This window comes from Pteropus alecto, unplaced genomic scaffold, assembly GCF_000325575.1.
Source record: "Pteropus alecto unplaced genomic scaffold, ASM32557v1 scaffold199, whole genome shotgun sequence".
Taxonomy (NCBI): domain Eukaryota; kingdom Metazoa; phylum Chordata; class Mammalia; order Chiroptera; family Pteropodidae; genus Pteropus; species Pteropus alecto.
In genome coordinates this window covers 392241-410998 of record NW_006442489.1, presented here as the reverse complement: position 1 = coordinate 410998, position 18758 = coordinate 392241, and the positions used below count along the sequence as shown (strand labels likewise).

At 44.7% G+C, this 18758-nt stretch overlaps 1 protein-coding gene across 17 annotated transcripts in view; it reads left to right on the top strand.

Annotated features, from left to right (window-relative positions):
- ENTPD6 (ectonucleoside triphosphate diphosphohydrolase 6 (putative)) overlaps positions 1-18758 on the top strand; it is a 29979-nt gene that overhangs the window by 8122 nt on the left and 3099 nt on the right. For 9 of the 17 annotated variants that reach the window (XM_025039595.1, XM_025039591.1, XM_015596806.2 and 6 more), the window contains 11 exons: positions 4531-4851; positions 6462-6538; positions 7524-7586; positions 8290-8433; positions 9616-9691; positions 10368-10403; positions 11340-11428; positions 12002-12081; positions 12743-12807; positions 14936-15037; positions 17078-17218. In XM_025039595.1, the coding sequence (XP_024895363.1) occupies positions 4531-4851; positions 6462-6538; positions 7524-7586; positions 8290-8433; positions 9616-9691; positions 10368-10403; positions 11340-11428; positions 12002-12081; positions 12743-12807; positions 14936-15037; positions 17078-17218 (1194 nt within the window). Of the gene's footprint in view, positions 1-4527; positions 4852-6461; positions 6539-7523; positions 7587-8289; positions 8434-9615; positions 9692-10367; positions 10404-11339; positions 11429-12001; positions 12082-12742; positions 12808-14935; positions 15038-17077; positions 17219-18758 lie in introns of all 17 variants that reach the window. The other 8 variants (XM_025039600.1, XM_015596812.2, XM_006921505.3 and 5 more) reach the window with 6 other exon arrangements.

Here is an 18758-nt window from a genome sequence, read left to right as displayed (position 1 = left end):
ATTTTTACTTTCTAAATTGTGTTTGCTTCATATATTTAGGATTTGGTGTATATGTTTATAATTGTTTTTTCTTCTTGTTGAATTGGCCCTTTAATCATTACATAATGTCTTTCTTTGTCTTTTATGACAGTTCTAATTTAAAGTCTGTTTTGTCTGATATAATATAGCCATCACTGCTGTCTTTTGGTTACGATATTCATGGAATCTTTTTCCATTCTTTTGTTCTATGTGTGTCCTTATATCTAAAGTGAGTCTCTTGTAGAAGCATAGAGTTGGATCTTGTTTTTTTAGCCCATTCAGCTACTTTTATCTCTTAATTAAGAAGTTTAACCCATTTACGTTTAAATGACTGATGGGGAAAGACTTTTGCCATTTGTTTTCTGTCTGTCCTACAGCTTTTTTGTCCCTTATTTCCTCCATTATTGCTTTCCTTTATGTTCAGTTAATTTTTTGTAGCGACAAATTTGATTCTCTTCTCATTTCCTTTTGTGTATAGTAAATAGATATTTTCTTTGTGGTCACCATGTAACATCCTAAAGTTATAACAATTTATTTAAAATTTGATATCAACTTAACTTGAATCACACATAATAACTCTACTCCTTTACATCTCCCCCTCACTTTGTTTTTGATATCACAGATTACATTGTTGTATATATATTAATATAGACATAATTTTTTAAGTGCATTTATCTTCTAAATTCTGTAGTAAAAGGATAGTTGCAAATCAAATGTACACTAATACTATTTTTTATATTTTTCAATGTATTTAACTTTACTGGAGATCTTTATATTTTCTTATGGCTTTCAATGACTATCTGGCATTGAAGGTCTCTGGTTAGCATTTTTTATAGAGCAGGACTACTGGTAATGAACTTCCTCAGCTTTTATTTATCTGGGAATGTCTTAATTTCTCATTTTTGAGGGACTGTTTTTGCCGAAACTGGAATTCTCAGTTGACAGAGTTTTTCTTCTCTCAAGCATTTTGAATATATCATCCCACTGCTTTCTGACCTCCAAAGTTTCTTCAGAGAAATTGATTGATAATCTCATTAAGTATTCTTTGTACATGGTGAGTCACTTTTCTCTTGTTGTTCTCAAGAGTCTCTCTTTATCTCTGGCTTTCAACAGCTGATTATAATGTGTCTTAGCATGAATCCCTGGGTTAATCCTGCTTGGAGTTCATTGAGTTCGGATTTGTAGATCTGTGTCTTTCCTCAATTGAGAGGAAGTTTTTAGCCATTATTTCTTCAAATAGTCTCTTTGTTCTTTCTCTCTCTCCTCCTTTGGGACTCCCATAATGTGCATATTGGTCTTCTTATGGTATCCCATAAGTCCTTTGGGTTCTTTTCACTTTTCTTCAGACTTTTTCAGTGTCCTTTGTTGAAGTTCACTGATACTTCTGCCTGTTCAAATCTGCTGTTGAACCCCTATAGCAAATTTTTCCATTTGGGTATTGTATTTTTCAGCTCCACAGTTTGTTTGATTTCTTTTTACAATTTGTATGTCTGCTGATATTCTCATCCTATATCTATTTGTCTTCAGGGACAGTTTCTACCACTTTTTCTTTAAATGGGTTATGTTTTCCTGTTTCTTTGTATGCCTTGTAATTTTTTCTTTTTTTATCCTTTTTTTTTTAAATTGGGCATTTGAAAAAAATAGCTACTTTTCCCAGTCTTTGCAGACCCACTCTGTGCCATGAAAGAGCTTCACTAATTAGCACATATCTGAGCTTTAGAGTCAGCATGGGGCAAAGGATTAAACTCTTATCAGGATTTTTTCTAAGCATGCATCTTCCCTGGGCTTCTGTGTGCACTATTTTCAAGTCCCCCATATACACAGCTGCTTTTAAATGTCTTAATTTCCCAAAGTGTCTCACCTGAACTCCTTGGGCCTTAGATGTTCTATTGTATCTCCCGCCACCCACCCAACCTCTTGCCCCAGGTGTGTGTGAGTCTTTAGTCACCTGTGGCTTTCACAAGAAGTACCCACAGCTCCTTTCCACAACTTCCCTATCTGAACTCTAAGTCAAGCAAAACAAAGACCTGTCTCCCAGGCAGCCCCAACACAGGTTGGGATGTTTCTAGATGGTCTGCTCTGCTCCTTCCAATTTGAGAGAAAGAACTAGGAATTGGTGCTACTTTCAGATGGTTTCACATGAGAGGGAGTGGGGCAAGGGTGAGTAAACACCACAAAACATCTTGCCATCCAGAACATGACATTTTCTAGATTAAGCATTTGCCTGGTCGATGTAGATCTTTGCCTGTTTTTCAGAAGTCCTATAAAATATTTTAGCCAGTACCAATTTTTTTAAAAAAAAATTTCTATAGGAGAATGAGGGCCTAGAGCTGATGTCCTCTCTCCATTAAAGGATTTTAAATAGGGACTTTTGTGTGTGTCTAGTGACATTATGGGAGATAGATGGGGTGGAGGAGTATCCTCTGCTCTTCTAGATTTTGGGTCCTGTGTTCCAGGCTGGGCAGCAGTGGGACAAGACAGGCTAAGTCTTTTCCTTGGGGCTTATGGCTTAGAGGGGACTAATCCTACAGATAGTAGCATCATTAGATTGTAGTGTTGCTAGGTCAGAAATAGGTAGGGCGCTCAGAGAGAGTATAACAGGGATGGAGGCTGTTCAAGTTGGGAGCAGTCAGAGAAGATAGGGTCAATGGCATTTTAGAGGCTTAGGGACAAGGATAAGGTTGGTCAGGTTGGCAGACAAGCATTCTGGGAATGCTTATCAGTGTGTACAGAGGGCCTGAGGCAGGGAGAATCTGAGTTCTAGGGACAAGAGGGAGGCACTGGTTTCTTAGAGCACCATGAGCAAGAGCAAGAGAGGTATGAGCTGAAGCTGCACGGGTTGATGGGCCAAGGCTGGGCAGCAGGTTCAATATGATTCTGAGTGCAGTGGGAAGCTACCAGGTGCAGTGAGATCCAAGAGAGGCCCCAAATAAGATAGGAGCAGGAGTTGGGGTGGGAGAGTCTTGGGGAGGGAGGTTTGCTCCTCGGTGCCTCTCAAGAGAGTTTTTCCCACAGCCTTTCATGGCAGCAGATGCTCAGGGGGTGATTTGTCCTGCCCCCTGCCCCAGCTGGAGTTGTGGGCTGCTGGGGAGGTCTCTCCCTTAGGCAGGGCACAGAGGCAGCCGTAGGTTTAGGTTGTGCTGGTCTGACCTCCAGGAGCCTGAGGGCATCCAGGTGTGACTGCAGGGCTAGACCCCAGAAAGGAGGGACCATAGAAGGCTTGGACTCCATACTCCCCACCAAGGACCCACTTCTGCTTTGTTTCTTCTCCACACAGCCTTGAGGTTGGCATAAAGGCCACCACAGGCTTACCCCCTGTACTGCTAGCCCTGGCCCCCACTTTTACCCTCCTCTCACATTGTCTTCTAGCACTCCTGTCCATCACTGTCCCTGGTTCCAAGGGGACATTACCTCCCACTGCCCTTCTGTAAAACCAGCATTCAGTATCTGTCTTCTCTGTATCCTCTTCTGAGCACATCACACATCTCTTTGTAGCCTGAAACAGCAGCATGAAGCAGCTTTTCCTGTGAGCAGCCCCACCTTACAGATGAGACCAGTCTCATGTGAGGGCATAATTTGCCCACAACCGCACACTGCCGCAGGCATAACCTAAACCCACATCCTGCTCTCAAGCCAGCTCTTTCCTGTTTCCTTCCCACTAGGAGTGTCTACTGTACTTCCCACAACTGACAGAGAGTAAAAGATGGACAGACAGACATTCCCCAAGAGTAGGAGTGCCCTGAGAAGCAGGCACCTGACTTCGTGTCCTTTGAAACTTCATGTTCCCACATAGCGCCTTGAGCTAGAAGCTGCTAATAAAACTTGAACAAATGCTTCCATTTTGGGGTGCATTGAACCAAAATTAATGGTGCTGAATTAGTTTGTTTTGCTGCTTGGGTAGAACTTTTATAGACTTTGAAAGCACATGGTCATTATTTCTATCTTGGCAGGAATATGCTACATGAATAAAAAGCGGTATCTGTTGTGAAATTTCCTGGGAAACAAGCAGCGTTTCTCAGATTTGTCCAGGGCTCTCTGTAGTTCCCAAAGGACAGGATTTTAACACTTTTGAAAAGTAAATTACTATTTGGGAGAAAAAGTGGGAATTGAAAGAACAGATCAAATACAGGTTCCTCTTACCTTGAAAGGTTTTGGGCCACCATTTACACATGACCTTTTGAAATAGAATGAGTCCAAAAGCTGTTTATCTGGAACAGCGCTTAGAGGGAAACATGCTCAGGCTGTGGGTCTGTGCTCCAGGTCAGCACCTGCAGGACCTACAACCTTGGACAAGTCACCTAGTCTTATAAACCTCAGTTCCTCTTCTGTAAAATGGGGATCACACCTTCCAGAATCATTTTGAGGACCACATGAATCTTCTGATTCCACAGGAGAAAATGCAGATCAGTTTCTGGTTGAATGTTTTGTCCCTGAGGACAGGAATTTCTGACTTGCTCTGGAACTTCTCAGCGTAATGTGTTTTTCCTGCCTTTCCTCCCTTTCTCCCAGCAGGTGTGGCACAGTCCTCAGCAGACGAAGAAATGAGAAAAATACCAAATAATGGGAACCTCAAGATGACGAAGGTGGCGTATCCCATGGGGCTGTTTGTGTGCCTGTTCATCTACATTGCCTATATCAAGTGGCACTGGGCCTCAGCCACCCAGGCCTTCTTCAGCATCACTGAGGCAGCTGCGGGGGCCAGGAGGGGCCAGCAGGCCCAAGGTCCCTTGGGGACTACTGCACATGGTCACAAGGTTTTCTACGGCATCATGTTTGACGCGGGAAGCACTGGCACCCGAGTGCATGTCTTCCAGTTCACCTGGCAGCCTGGAGGTATTTCAGCAACAGCAGAAAGCCTTGGCCATGTGCTGCTTTTTCTCTGTCTCTCACAGCAGAGCTCTTGGGATCACCTCCCCTTAAAGACGGTGGTTTCTCAGGGTATGGGCTAGACTCCCTGCCTTAGCCTCACCTGGGAGCTTCTCAAAAATTCAGTGTCCCAGCAATGCTGGCTCAGTAGGGATTGGGGCCCAGGAATCTCAAATTTCCCAGGAGTCCCAGCTTGACCTTACTTGTAATAGCATCTGATGACCACCTGAGGGCAGCTGAGATCCCAATGTGTATTTGGTGGCCTGTTCCCTTGCAACATTCACAGGCAGATTGGGTGGCTAGGACAGTGACTTAGGCCAGAAGTCATGTTGGATGAATTTTAAGGCAGGCAGTAACCCCAGATTCAGGCCTGTGGAGCCAGGAGAATAGGAAAGTGAGATAAATTGCAAAGACCCAGGACCCAAGCTGACACAGAGCTGCCAGTGGGGCCAGGCAGCGAAGGGATTACAGATGCAAGTGGCCTCAGCAGTGAGAGTGGAGCTGGAACCAGAGCCCTGTCAGCTCTGCTTCCCAGGGTAAGGGCTTTGGACAAGAGGGAAGGTGGGCCTTTGGGCATCTTCATTTGTTGGCTTCTCCTGTAGGGAGACCCCCATTACTATCTAGCTCTGCGCTGTTCCTCCTCCCTTTGATCTCCTTTCCTAGCACCTCTTTGTGCCCATTGGCTGTGAAGGTCGCCTCTCTAGCCAGTAAGTGTTTTCTGCTGATTGCTCAACAGGCCCACTGCTCATGCTGGGGTCCCCCCAATGCCTTATGAGTTTACACCATTCTGTGCATTTAACTGAGCTGGTGGTACTAGACACCTTTAGTAGCTCTCTCCAAAGCCATTGTGGCATATTTTATTTACTTTTTATCTGCTTTATTTTTAAACTTAACTATAATACTTAAATATTTATATGCTGGACCTGTCTACTTCCAAAAATGGTTTCGAAGCTAAGTTTAAGATAACACATGTCAGCATGTCATCCTTTAACAGCCATATTCCAGTGTTTTATCTTTAGAGATAAGTCTTTACAAAAGGTTTTCTTATTTTTCCTCATGGGTCTTCATGTCTGAATTCGACTGGCATCCCTTGGCCACCGTGTGTTCTGAACACTCACCCTGCTGTATGCACATGAGTCCAGCCTCCAAATAATTTAGAACACTCAATTTTTAAGATATATAGAACCCTGTAATGCATTCATCCAAAAATCAAGGAAATGACTTTCATATTTGCAATTTGGAATCATCTGCTCTGCTCCTCTATTTGTTGAATTAGCAGTTATTAACTGACAAATTTAACTTTAAATGGATAGTTTTTGTTTGCTAATTATATCTGAATAAAGTTGATTTTTTAAAAAAAGAAAGTTCTAGCCAAAACATTAGGTATAATATCTTGTTTAGCCCAACTAAAGAGGCAGAATTTAAATGAGAAACATTAAAGGAGCTCCATGTCACTCTGGGATTGGTCTGTTTTCAGATCAGCCTTTAAAGAGTATGGCTACTCCTAGTCGTATAGTTTTATATATTTATGTACGGATTCATCGTTGTACCTTTTTTAAAACATGTTTTTCTCTTAGAAACTCCCACCTTGACCCATGAAACCTTCAAAGCACTGCAGCCGGGTCTTTCTGCTTATGCTGATGATGTTGAAAAGGTAACCATTTTCCTTCATGTCTATTTGTTCATCACGTTTGTTATCTAACTGTGTGATTTGTTAAAGCCAGCTTTCTTTCCCTTGAGTACAGTTGGCCATTTTCACAGAAGAGCATTTTTTGATAGTGCTGACCTAGGATATTTCGTACTGTTTAACATGATCAGGAAATGGGGAAACCGGTACAGCACATAAGTATCCCCAGGCCCCTACTCCCTCACACATACACCCTGTCCAACCAGGCCCTTCCCCCAACCAGTAAACATGCCACCAGAATTCTTGATGCATTTCAAAAGCACAAATGCTACAAACTTACAAAAAGCATTATTTGAAAGTTTCATTTTTTTATTTCAGTTACTCTGCAGATGACAAACCTTGACTAAAACAAAAAATCAAAGTAGAAAATGTGTTATGCAAAATTCACAAAACCAAATAAGTATAAAAGAAATTAAACTGTCAAATGATGATTTTTCTAAGTTTATACCATTTGTACTTTTGAAGTCCTGAAAGCTTACAACTGCACCAATCCAGGATACTGTATTTCCTCTAAGGCTCTCATAAAGCTAGTCACTAATATAATTAGCTATAAGTTCCTTTTGGTTCAAACGTGTCTTAAATTAAAAACTAACACATGGTTCTTGCCCACAGATGCATCCTGATCTCAGACAGTGAAGTCATATCCTTGTTTTCCTGTAGTTTGGTTAAAAAAACAAAATCAAAATTAGTGATTCTAGAGTGACCGTAGTTTAAACCTGATTAAATTAGATGTCTTTAGAATGAGCTCTAGGTTTTTTAAAATCGTACTTACTTGCTTCAGAAGGCAGCACACATTCAAGTGGGATAAATTTCAGTGTCCTTAGTTTACCTTCAGGAGCAAGTTTACATGTTTATGAACAAATGCATCTAAATTTTTCTTCTGGCTTTTTTCTTTTACACACAATAGAATACTATGCACATTTTTATTCATTTTGCTTTTGTCGCTAAACAGTATCACTTGGAGATCAAGTACTATCAGGATGTGAAGAGCTTCTTTGATTTTTCTGGCTGGATGGTATTGTAGTTAAGCATGCATATTGAATTTATAGAACCAGTCCCCCTCCTGAAGGACATTTAGGTAATGGCCAATCTTTTCCTCTTAATAGTATAAGAAAGGGTGTAGTATGTCACCTTATGTGCACTTCATTACCCACGTGTGCAAGGACAGTTCTCCAATGAATTCTTAGACTGGGATTTCTGAGTACAAAGAATGTATGTTTTCCCCTTGCACAGACATTGCCAAATTGCCCCCATCACATTGTACCTGTTGACACACCCAGTGATACTTAAGTCTTTACCCATCCCAGCAGACATAGGGCCTTATCCAATTTTTGGTTCTTAAGCATTTCCGAAAGTGAAAATGATTCCTTGATGTAGTTATTCATGGGGTTTTAGCACCATGAGGGACCCCAGTATGCACTCAGTGTGTCCAGGGTAGTTGCGAATCATCTGAGGTCATGAGGGTTTTGGTGGCCAAGCTTGTGGAACAGCAGGAGCCTCTCCCATGTGCTCTTGTTCCACTGCCAAAGACATTTCTCTGTGCTTACTTGGTCCTTGTGCCCAAAACACCTGCCAGTACCACTGGAGTTGCTATTTTCTAGCAATTTGAAAAATTAGGTAAAAACATTTATAAATTATTAAAACCAAAAGTGTGGGGAGAGTATCTTTGACTTTGTATGCCAAGCTTTGACAGATCCTATTTTACTCTGTGTTCACAGAGCACTCCAGGTATTCAGGAATTACTGGACGTTGCTAAACAAGACATTCCTTTTGACTTCTGGAAAGCCACCCCCTTGGTCCTCAAGGCCACAGCCGGCTTACGTCTGTTACCAGGAGAAAAAGCTCAGAATTTGCTACAAAAGGTGATCTTATCCATCTCCTGCTTGGGGGTGGCTTATAGTAATGGAAAATGCTCATATTCAGCCACGTTCAAGCAGTCAGGATGCTAGGTGTATGGGTCCTGAAGAGGAAAACATTAAAGTATTAATAGCTCACCTTTAGGTGGAGGGATTGTGGAAGAATTATAATTTTCTTCCTCATGACATTTAAAGCCATTTATGTTTTCTAGAATGACTCTTTTTATAATAAGAACAACTTTGTTTTAAAAATAACATTGTGCTTTTGAAGGGCTTCTGTCCATCCAAGGACTTTGAATGTGCCAGAGGGCTGTTGGGAACTGAGTTCCTGACCTTCAGCTCAAGCTTGCTTGTTCTCGAAAAACTGCTAGTCCTGCTCTTGGTTTGATACCCAGGTGAAACTACTGAAGAGGCCCCCGAGGACTGGCTCTCATGGGGCCAGGGGGTGTCTCCAGGCCCTGTACTGCCCCTAGGGAGGGGCTGCAAGAACCCATCTTTAACAGGTGCTTGGAGGGTTACTTTTCATCGGGCAAGTCAAGGAAACTGTTATAAGCAAAATGGTCCTCCTAACCTTCTCTACTGTTTTAAAGTAGCTGGTAAATGATAAATTGTTGCACATCTATCAAGGTCCCTTAAAAAAATTACCTCTATACACTCAAATCGGATTGTGGGACACAAGTGCAGTTGGGGTGTGCAAATGTACTAAAGTTCCTTGTATCAATACTTGCTTTCAAAAATGGAGAAAAATATATACCCAAACGGAGCTGCTCACTCCCTTCACTTCCCCTCTGCTTGATCATTTCCTGGGAGCAGTGCCCACCAGGCCTTGCCGTAGTCCCACGTCTGAGCTCTGCCTTATAAGCCTTCTGTTCTCTTCATCTTTCATCCTAAAGCAGGGCAGCATTTGTGGGCCCAGCAGAGTCAGTGTACCCCAGAGCTTTTCCAGTCCAGAGTGGCTTAACATGGGGCTCTCCAGGGCAGCATCTACCTCAGCTACCCCAGGGAGTAGATTAACATGATGAAAAGCGCTTGCAGAGGATTAGAAAGCTAAAAACAAAACCAGAACTGTTGTACTTTGCAGCACCAGTGGACGCCTCTGTTGTTGTTTGACCTGCTGAAAGCACAGCCTGACTGGGAACTATGAGTTTAGATTCTAAAGGATAAAGACATGTCTCTCTTTACATTTAGGTGAAAGAAGTGTTTAAGGCATCACCTTTCCTTGTAGGGGATGACTGCGTTTCCATCATGAACGGAACAGACGAAGGTAGAGTTCCCAGAAACACTTTGTGTGGGAAGGCTGTCCCAGCGAGACGGGCTGTGCGCAGGGCTGCTGGGAGCACGCTGAGCGCTCTCCCTATCAGATGCGCGGGTGAACAGGGCTGAATGAATTCCAGTTCACAGTATAACTATCTCACAGGGTCTTCTCGGAGCCCATATTAGATTCTCATCTTGACCCACTCCCAACTTGACACTGATGAAGTTTCTGAAAATAATCACTCTTTTAGTTTTAAGGATATTTAGAATCTGCAGCTGCTACCATGTTTAGAGTGTTGTCGTTGCATTGTCATTCCTGAGACACTTAATATGGTTCCTCATTGGCCTCTGAATTTTAAGTATGATCTTAAGGGTTGGTTTGTATGTAGGGAAGGGAGGGGAACATTTGGTTCTTTTCTGATCTCTTCCAAAAGAGGAAGTTCATGATAAAGAAGAGATATGACATTTGGCAGAGTATTCTAGTTTTTTAGTATGGTATCTTCTAGAACAATCTGCCAGAAGCCACTGGATGACGTTACGAATAAATCTTTCTGTAGCTGATCTGAAGGCTGGGAATAGTGAGAAGTGGTCACTTTGTGCTCCTGAAACCTGAAAGTAGTCATCTGTGTCCTGTATGTTTACTACATCTGAAGTGATTCAGATGCTGTTTTGTGACTCTCTCGTAGGCATTTCAGCCTGGATCACGGTCAACTTCCTAATAGGTATGTTCACGTCATCATGAAGGCAAACAATTAAGATACCATTCTTGTGAGCAGGAGCCTCATTTTTACTCTTTAAAATACCCCCTTGGGGTTTTGCAGTGTTCTGGCCCAAAGTAGGGTGTTGGAATGGGTGGGAGTGTCCACCGGGCTTGTCAGGGTGAGCACTGAGCTCGTAGCTATAAGGTGCTAGGAAAGGGGTACTTCTCTCCAGTCCTGGAGTGGTTTCTACCAGCACAGCTCCCACCCTTCTCCCGCAGCAACAACCATCAGTGCCCTTGTCTTCTCATTTCCGAAAGAAATCGGAAATAAAACTAATCATGTCTTCAACTATTAAATATGATATGAATGCTAACCACCTTATAATTGAATTCCTCTGCTGTAGGTAGAACAGAGAGAAAAAACATCTGTTCTTGGAAACAGCAACAAGAAATAATTTTTCTTAGATTAACTCAGTGCATGTGGATTTTTGCCCTTGTAACGATGGTAAAGACCAGTGTGGCTGACACAAGTATGAAAAAGAAAGTTTTCTGGCAGAATTTGCTCCTTAGAGAATGCAGAGCCATGTTAGGTAACAACAGATCAGGAGCCTGAACCTCAGGAGAGCTGAGGTGGGGGAAGGCGTGCCTAGGGCATGAAAGAATATCAGAGAAGTCAGAGTCCCTGAGCAGTAGATATGGCAAGCCCAGTATCTCTGCTATAGGTCAGTGTTGTCTTCTTATTGTTCAAATTAAAGCTGCAGCCAGTGGAACCATTGTCCATGTCCCTTAAACATACAGTATGTCTTTACATGGAGAGTTTTAAATAGCTATAGCTATTTCTCTATCTTGTTGTTTCCACTGAAGGGCCTGGCTTCTAACCTCTCCTTACTTTTTCTACTGTTCTCATCTGTTTACTAACATGACAGTGCTGTGTTGGTTTTTACTTCCTGTGCTCCAGGCAGTTTGAAAACCGCGGGAAGCAGCAGTGTGGGCATGCTGGATTTGGGCGGAGGGTCCACTCAGATCACTTTCCTTCCAAGAGTCCAGGTAACCAACTCCACCCTCCAAGGCCTGTGGGAAGGCTGGTAGACCTGGTAACTCTGGGCCCTTACCGTCAGTTCTTCTCCTGAGGGCCAGACCCACTCACAGTTTAATGCTTCTTAGTTTAATTTTTAACTCTTCCTGGGGGAAAAAAAATAGAAATTTGGTCTTCAGTGGAATGATAAATTAGATACTACCTGGAGCCATTTGGGCCAGGGAATGTGAAGTAAGCCCTCTCCTCCCCTCCCTTGACAGTACCTCACCTACCATTTTATTATTTTTTTTTTAGTTTTCAATGGAAGAGCACTTAAGAAAATTTACTCGTAATTGTCTTGGTTGGGCCATACTTGTCTATATAGGTAAATGTTACTCATAAGGAAGAGAAACTTGGTTTCTTTCATTTTGGACGTTTTATTTTTTTTCTTGCTCTAATGAAAAGCTAAATGTGACTTAATGAAAAGCTAATTTAATTGAATACATCTGTGAATATCCCTGTTCTTTCAAATGAATTGAGGGAATGGAGGATAGTTTTCTAGAAAGACCAGCAAGAAAGGTAGTAACCCTCATGTTCTTCCCCAGGGCACCCTTCAGACCTCCCCACCTGGCTACCTGACGTCACTGCAGATTTTTAATAGGACCTACAAGCTCTATTCTTACAGGTGTGTCTTCGGGAATGAGGGTGAAGAGATTGACCATCTGGGCACATAGCTCAGCTAGGGCTACTCGGCCTCCTCCTTGCTACTGACTCCTGCCTTGTGTGGTGACTGGAGCATTCGGTCACAGACACACTAGATCCCAGAAACCCCTGTTGTGGACTCACCTAGAGACTTCTTTCCACTGTTCCTTCCTCCTCTTCCCTTCTTTCTCCCTTTTCAGTTTTCCTACAGTAAAATTACATTTCTTCTTTTGTTCTTATTCTTCTCTGTTTGGGGGGAAGTTTTTGAAAAAGTGGGGAAGAGCCCATGGATTGTGCAGGAATTTTCCAGGCCATTTTTTTGCCACGCGGCACCTTCAGTAAATTCTTACTGTGCAGCACACGTGCACCATTAAGATCAGCGGTGCATTCACCGGTGTTCACAGCTCCTATGCAAGCTCCTGTCAAATAATAGGCCTTCATTTGTTGAACTAATTAGCTGAATGCCCTAACCTCCCCAGAAGGAGCTTCTAGAAGCAGAAAAGCCTGCTGCTTTGCCACAAGTTTCCTCCCTTCCCTTCTCATTTTAGATCCAGGCCAGGTGAATGTACTGAAATCAGAGCTGAGGACGGCAGCTAGCACTTCCTATGGCAGGCCAGCCCCTCACCCAGGCTCTCTTTCCACAGCTACCTGGGGCTCGGATTGATGTCAGCGCGGCTGGCGATTCTCGGTGGTGTAGAGGGGAAACCTGGTGAGTGGAATGCAGTGCTGAGAGCCCTCCATGCTCAGCAGGCATGAGGAGTCCCTTCAGGTGAGGTGCCCCTTCTCTCTGTGCCTCCATCGTCACAGCAGCTTGCTGGCCCCTGGCCTGCCCTCACTGCCAGCATGACTCAGGGAGCCCAGGAGGGACGTGTGTAGAAGAATGTGCTCTGGATCTTGTTGGTGGCACCCAGGTGGGGACACAGGCTAATGTGTTTTACCTGTGTACATTATAAGTTATTTTTTTAAAAGAGATACTAGTGAAGTCATTTCTGATACACCAAGCTGGGGGATTTTAGGAACCCGAATAACTGTGTACAGTCATCACCTACATTTGGAGTCTGCTTGCTTTCAAGGATTTGAAGAGAACCTTAATCTTTAATATAGTGCAAGAAGAGGCCACAAGGAGGTGATTCTGAGTTATTGCCATGGGGCTGGGGAACCTGTTCTCTCATTCACAGTGATTCTAGCCTTGTCAGAATGTCCTTCCATCTTCTCTTCCTCTAACATAAAACAGGGGCTTGGCCTTTTCTCCAGACTTAGTGTTGGACTGTAGACGAAGCCTATGTCTGGTCAGGTTATTAAAAGTCTCATTTACTCCCAGGCCTTTTCTGCTCTTTACTGATGGACCTGGCTAAAGAGAAGCCTCCCATTGACCAGCAGTGCACCTGAATTTTTAGGAGATCTTAGAGGAACACTGTGTCCTGATTCAGGTATCAGGGGACACTACTCTGAGGCTGGTATCTCCCTATCTATCCTAATGACATCAGCTAGGGCCCCAAAGGCTTTGACTCATGACTCCCATCCAGACGTGAGCATGTGAGCCCACACACATTTCCCTCAATCCTGCCTCTCCCTGCCCCTTCTTCCTGGCCTTTTCCCTAGAAGCCTAGCACTTCTACCCACTTCTTCCAAGATCCTGATTGTTCTGACAGTGTAGGAATATTCAACTGAAATTTTTGTTTTTCATGTATATCCTATTTCTGTTCATTTCTTTCAAATTCTGGTGTTTAACCTCAATAATATCCCTTCTGCTGCAAACCAAAAATACATCCATGTCTCAGAATCACCTGTAATTTTCACTCTGGAGCCAGAAAACACTTATTTAGCCAACAAGAAGAAGGCAAGCACCTGTTTGCCTATCTGTGGCAGGCCTCACAGTCCTATCAGCTTCTGTGCCCTCTCCTCTCAGCAGAGTAGCTGGAGGGCCACTGGTATTCTTGTCAGGCCACACAAGTGCCCAATTGAGACACCAAGAGTACAAGTTGTGGCACGGCAGATCACCCACCAAACTGAGTGTTTGCAAACAGCAGTCATTTTATTGTATCTCATGATTCTGTAGGCTTTAGTTGGTTGGTATACTAGGATCTCTAAATGTGGTAGCATTTAGGGTGTTGGGCTATACGTCTGCACCTCGGCACTCCACATGACTTCTTCCCCAGTGGAGCAGCCTGCACTTTTCCCTGGCAGCTCAGAGGAAGAAAGATTGCCTGAAGTCATAGGATTTCATGTCCTGCACATTCCATTAGTGAAAGCAGCAGGCCCAGGCCAGAATCTAGGGCAGGGGACAGGGACCCACTTTTTGGTGGGAGACCAGCACACGCACCCTGAAGGGGTGGTATTGTTGGGCCAGCCTTGAAGGCCAAACACCTCATTTTCTTTACTAAGTATGGGCCCCCAGCTTTTGTGGAGCAGCACAGATTTGTGGCATGGTGGCCCCTGGTAGCATCATCCTGACCTAGACTCACTAGCCTATAAAATCAGAGAGTGATGGCTCTCCTCCTATTAGGGTCCTTGTTACAATTCACTGAGCAGCACTTGGCCCTGAAGCCCCTTAGTGAAAGAACTGGGAGTGGCCATGCTTCCAGAGCAGATGAGGCTCTGCTGCAGCCTCAGTGATAAAGGCTTTACCTCCTGCAGCTGACCTAGACTGCTTCCATGAGTTGGATCCCACCTGGCAAAAAGGAATTGTGTTCCCTTAACCATCCAGTGCCTTTAGTACTAGCCTAAAATGCTCTGTGCTATAGACCTCCCCTCAGTGGAATCGTGTGTCTCAGCTACATGCAATGCCCTAGTCTTACAGTGACATTGTGCTTTGCTTTTTTATCTTTTTATTTCAGCAGAGGATGGAAAGGAGTTGGTCAGCCCTTGTTTGTCTCCGAGTTTCAAAGGAGAGTGGGAACATGCCGAAATAACATACAGAATTTCAGGACAGAAAGCAGGTATGGTAGATTTATCCTCCATCAGTGGTTTATAAGGGTTAACAGTGGCAGCCTGCCCTTTACAAGGACCTCTGAAAATCAGGGAGACTGTCACCAAACCTCTTTTACAGGCCCGTACTTGTCCATGAAATGGAGGTTCTCTGTAAACTTCATCAGGGCAGAGGTACCCTTGCTAGCCTGCTGGTATCTTTCAGTTCACACAAGGTCTCTGCATAAGGCTTCCTTGTCTGGTAATGAATACTTTCTTCCAAAGGGCCAGATTTCCCAGCAAGTCCCCAGTGAGGAAGGATCTGAACATCCCAAGGCTCTAAGATAATTAGCAAGCCCGTTTCTGAACAAATGGAGAAATGGCTTCTCCTTCTCCTTCCTTCTGCCCATCACCCCATGCTGCCTTCAGGAGGAGAGGCTACTCCAGACTCCAGAGCCCCTGAAGCCTTGTGAAAGGGTCTCACCAGCCTGGCCCTTATCACCCCACGTGATCTTTGTCGCTCTGTGCACTTTTAGTGTCTTCTAAAAGAAATACTGACACGTTGTTCCCAGGATTGACATGTGGGCATGAGGTTTGTCTGCCTTTGGTGACAGAGCTGTTTCTAGTCATACTTCTGATACCAAATATGTGGATTTTTCACACCAACCAGTTCCTCAAACAATTGATTAAGTTATTAGCCATGGGTGATTCAATGACTAATCCCTCACCCCTCCCTGGAGGTTGAGTATGGGTAGTTCCAACCCTCTTATCAGATGGTTGGTTCTTCTAACAACCAGCCCCCACCCATAGCCATCTAGGGACCCACCAAAAGTCACCTCATTAGCATAAACTCATGTCTGCTTGAAAGGGGCTTATTATGAGTAATAGGAGATGCACCTCTCACCCCTATTACTCAAGATCTTACAAGGGATTTAGAAGTTCTGTGTCAGAAACAAGGAGCAAAGACCAAATCTGTTTCATATTATTCAGTGACCATGTAGGTCACTCTGACTCAGCCACTTGAAAACATACTGTGCATCAGGCCCTGTTACAGCCACTGAGCACATAGCAGTGCACAGTGCAGAAAAGATCTGTGCCCAGGTGGAGTGAGAGAAGTCAGGCAGTAAAACACTTGAGAAACTGCTTTGAAAGAAAATAAAATGGAAGGGGAGGAAATGGAAAGGGAGATTGCAGTTTTAGATAAGAACCAGGGAAAGCCTCATGGGGTGATATTTAAGATAAGATATGAAGAGATGCAGAATGAGCCACAGAGATCTAAAGCAGCAGTTCTCTAAGCTTTGGGAGCAGCATATGCAAAGGCCTTGAAGTAGCCACTGTGTTTAAGGAACAAGGAGGAGGTAGTGTGGCTGATCAAACAGAACAGTAGAGGGAAATGAGGTCCAAAGGGCAAGGGCATGGCTCTGTGAGCCACAGAGAGAACTGGATGGGGCTGCCCTTGGATGGTGGAACAGGTTTGGGGGAAGGAAAATGGGAACCTGGGTCCAGGCATGGGCTATAGGACATCCATATCCCTTAATTCTGGGGCCTGTGTTCTTCCAAGCAGGGAGTTAATGGCCAACCCTATGAGCTTGGCAAGCTGCCTGTTAGGCCTCAGTTTCCTCATCTGTGACATAAGGAGAGTGCAGGCCACACCTCCAATGTGGCTGATGAGATGGAGTAAGATGCCACATGTTCAGAGCTCAGCACAGGGCTGACAGAGGGTGAATGTGGGGTAAACAGCACAGACATGAGCCCATTGGACTGTGTCAGAACAGCTGCACAGGGCCCATCTGGAAGCTGTTGTCCTTCAGAGTTGGGGGCCATGCTCTCCAGCCACGTTCATTCTCAGCATTTCTTTCCCTTGATGTGTGTCAGCAGTGCTATGGCTCCTGAAAGGTGCTATTGATGTGTGGTACTGGTGAGCACCTGACTTGGTGTGGGGTCTACACAGGTTCTGGTCCTGCCTCACTCTCCATGTCAGGGTCTCAAGTCACTGGGGAAGGACCCCAAGGGCTGTGTGGCCTGGGTGCTTGGAGCCCACTAATCACTGGCCCCGCTTTTGCTTTGCCCAGCAGTGAACCTCCACCAGCTGTGTGCCAGCAGAGTGTCGGAAATCCTTCAGAACAAAGTGCACAGAACGGAAGAAGTGAAGGATGTGGATTTTTATGCTTTTTCCTACTATTATGACCTTGCAGCAAATGTTGGCTTTATAGGTAAGGGTGGGCTGGGCTAGGAACTTGGGTGTGGACCCCTGGGCAGAGAGCCTGTGTCAGGGAGCAGCTCTGCTGTCAGTCACCTCAGGGCAAGAGAAGTGGACTGACTATGGAGGGCAGATGTCTTGTCATCAAATAGGAAGTAATAAGCCCCCTTTTTAATAAATCAGTTCTTTGAGACCCTTAGCAAAGTTTATATTCTTGGTATAGGAGCAGTCATTCACTGTTGATTCTGTCTTCTGCTCTGAGGCAGGAATGACTCAGGTGTGCGACTCAGACCCTCGCCCTCTTGCCTTGGCCCCTGAGTCTCTGGCTGAGGGAGCCATTTGCAATGCAGCCATGTGGCTGTCCCCAGTTGGCATCCAGGCTGGCTTGGGGAGAGGTCAGCCCACTCCACTGGTTACCCTCAGAAGCACATGGGGTCTGTGTGACTCCTCCACACCCCCGAGTACGGTCAGGGCAGGAAGGTGACATTTGCGTTTTCCAAGGCTGGTGGTGTTCAGACCGAGAGTGGAAACTCTTGAAGGTGTGAAGTCACTTTAGTAGGTCATGACCAGAAATTTTGCTAATGAAATACTTGAGACTACCAGAATGCATTGCCTATGGTAAAGGTAAGAGCATTAATGTAAATAAAAAGATGCCCAGAAGAAACCAATGATGTCAGGTTCTGGCTCCTGGGGACCCAAACCTCCAGCTATGTCTCCTTTCTGAGCTGCCCACTGTCAGGGCCCAGAGTGGAAGGTAGCCAGTGGAGTTGCAGGGGTGGGAAGAGGCGATCTGAGTGGAAGGGGACCTCTCTCACCCCTCACTCAGGCCCGGGTCCCTCTCTCTGGCACATGGTCTCTGGGGTGCCCCCTGAAGCTAAATCTGTGGCTAATGGGCCTGAGGGGCTCCTTCTGGCTCTGTGAAGCTGAAGCAAGGGCATACTCATGTGCAATTCCTGACCATCCTGCTAGCTCTGGATGTTGCAATGCCTAGGGCCCACCAAACCCCAACTTGGCCTGGCAGCCTGCTGGGGGCCTTACCTTAATATCCCCTCGTCAATCTGAGACTCTTCATCCTGGCCACAGACTGTCCTTTCCCTAGGGGACCAACATCTTCCCAGTTGGCCTCAGGAGATGGTGAGTGTTCAGAAAAGCTCTTTTAACTCGCTCTGTGGTCACACAGGGCTCTGAAAGAACCACTTGGGTTTGCATTCAGAAATAGAATCCACCCTTAATGGTGACATTTGTTGACTGACTTGGCAAACATCCAAAGTCAAGGAGAAGTCAGGAGATTTCCTTTCAACACATTGAATAACTGCCTCATACCATACATAAGTGTGCAGGACACCTGGGGACCCTCTTTTGAATGTGGAGGTTTTGGGGGGCATTGAAGAAACCAGTTGCTGTCCTTGAGAATTTGGGACACAGCTCTTGGTGCCTCCCTCCCCAGGAATGGCACAGAAGCCTGGGGCCCCACCTTCCTGGAGAGCCCCATAAAGGTTCTGCCCATTTGTTCTAAGACCTAACAAACCACTCTTCACTTTTTTCCAGAATTT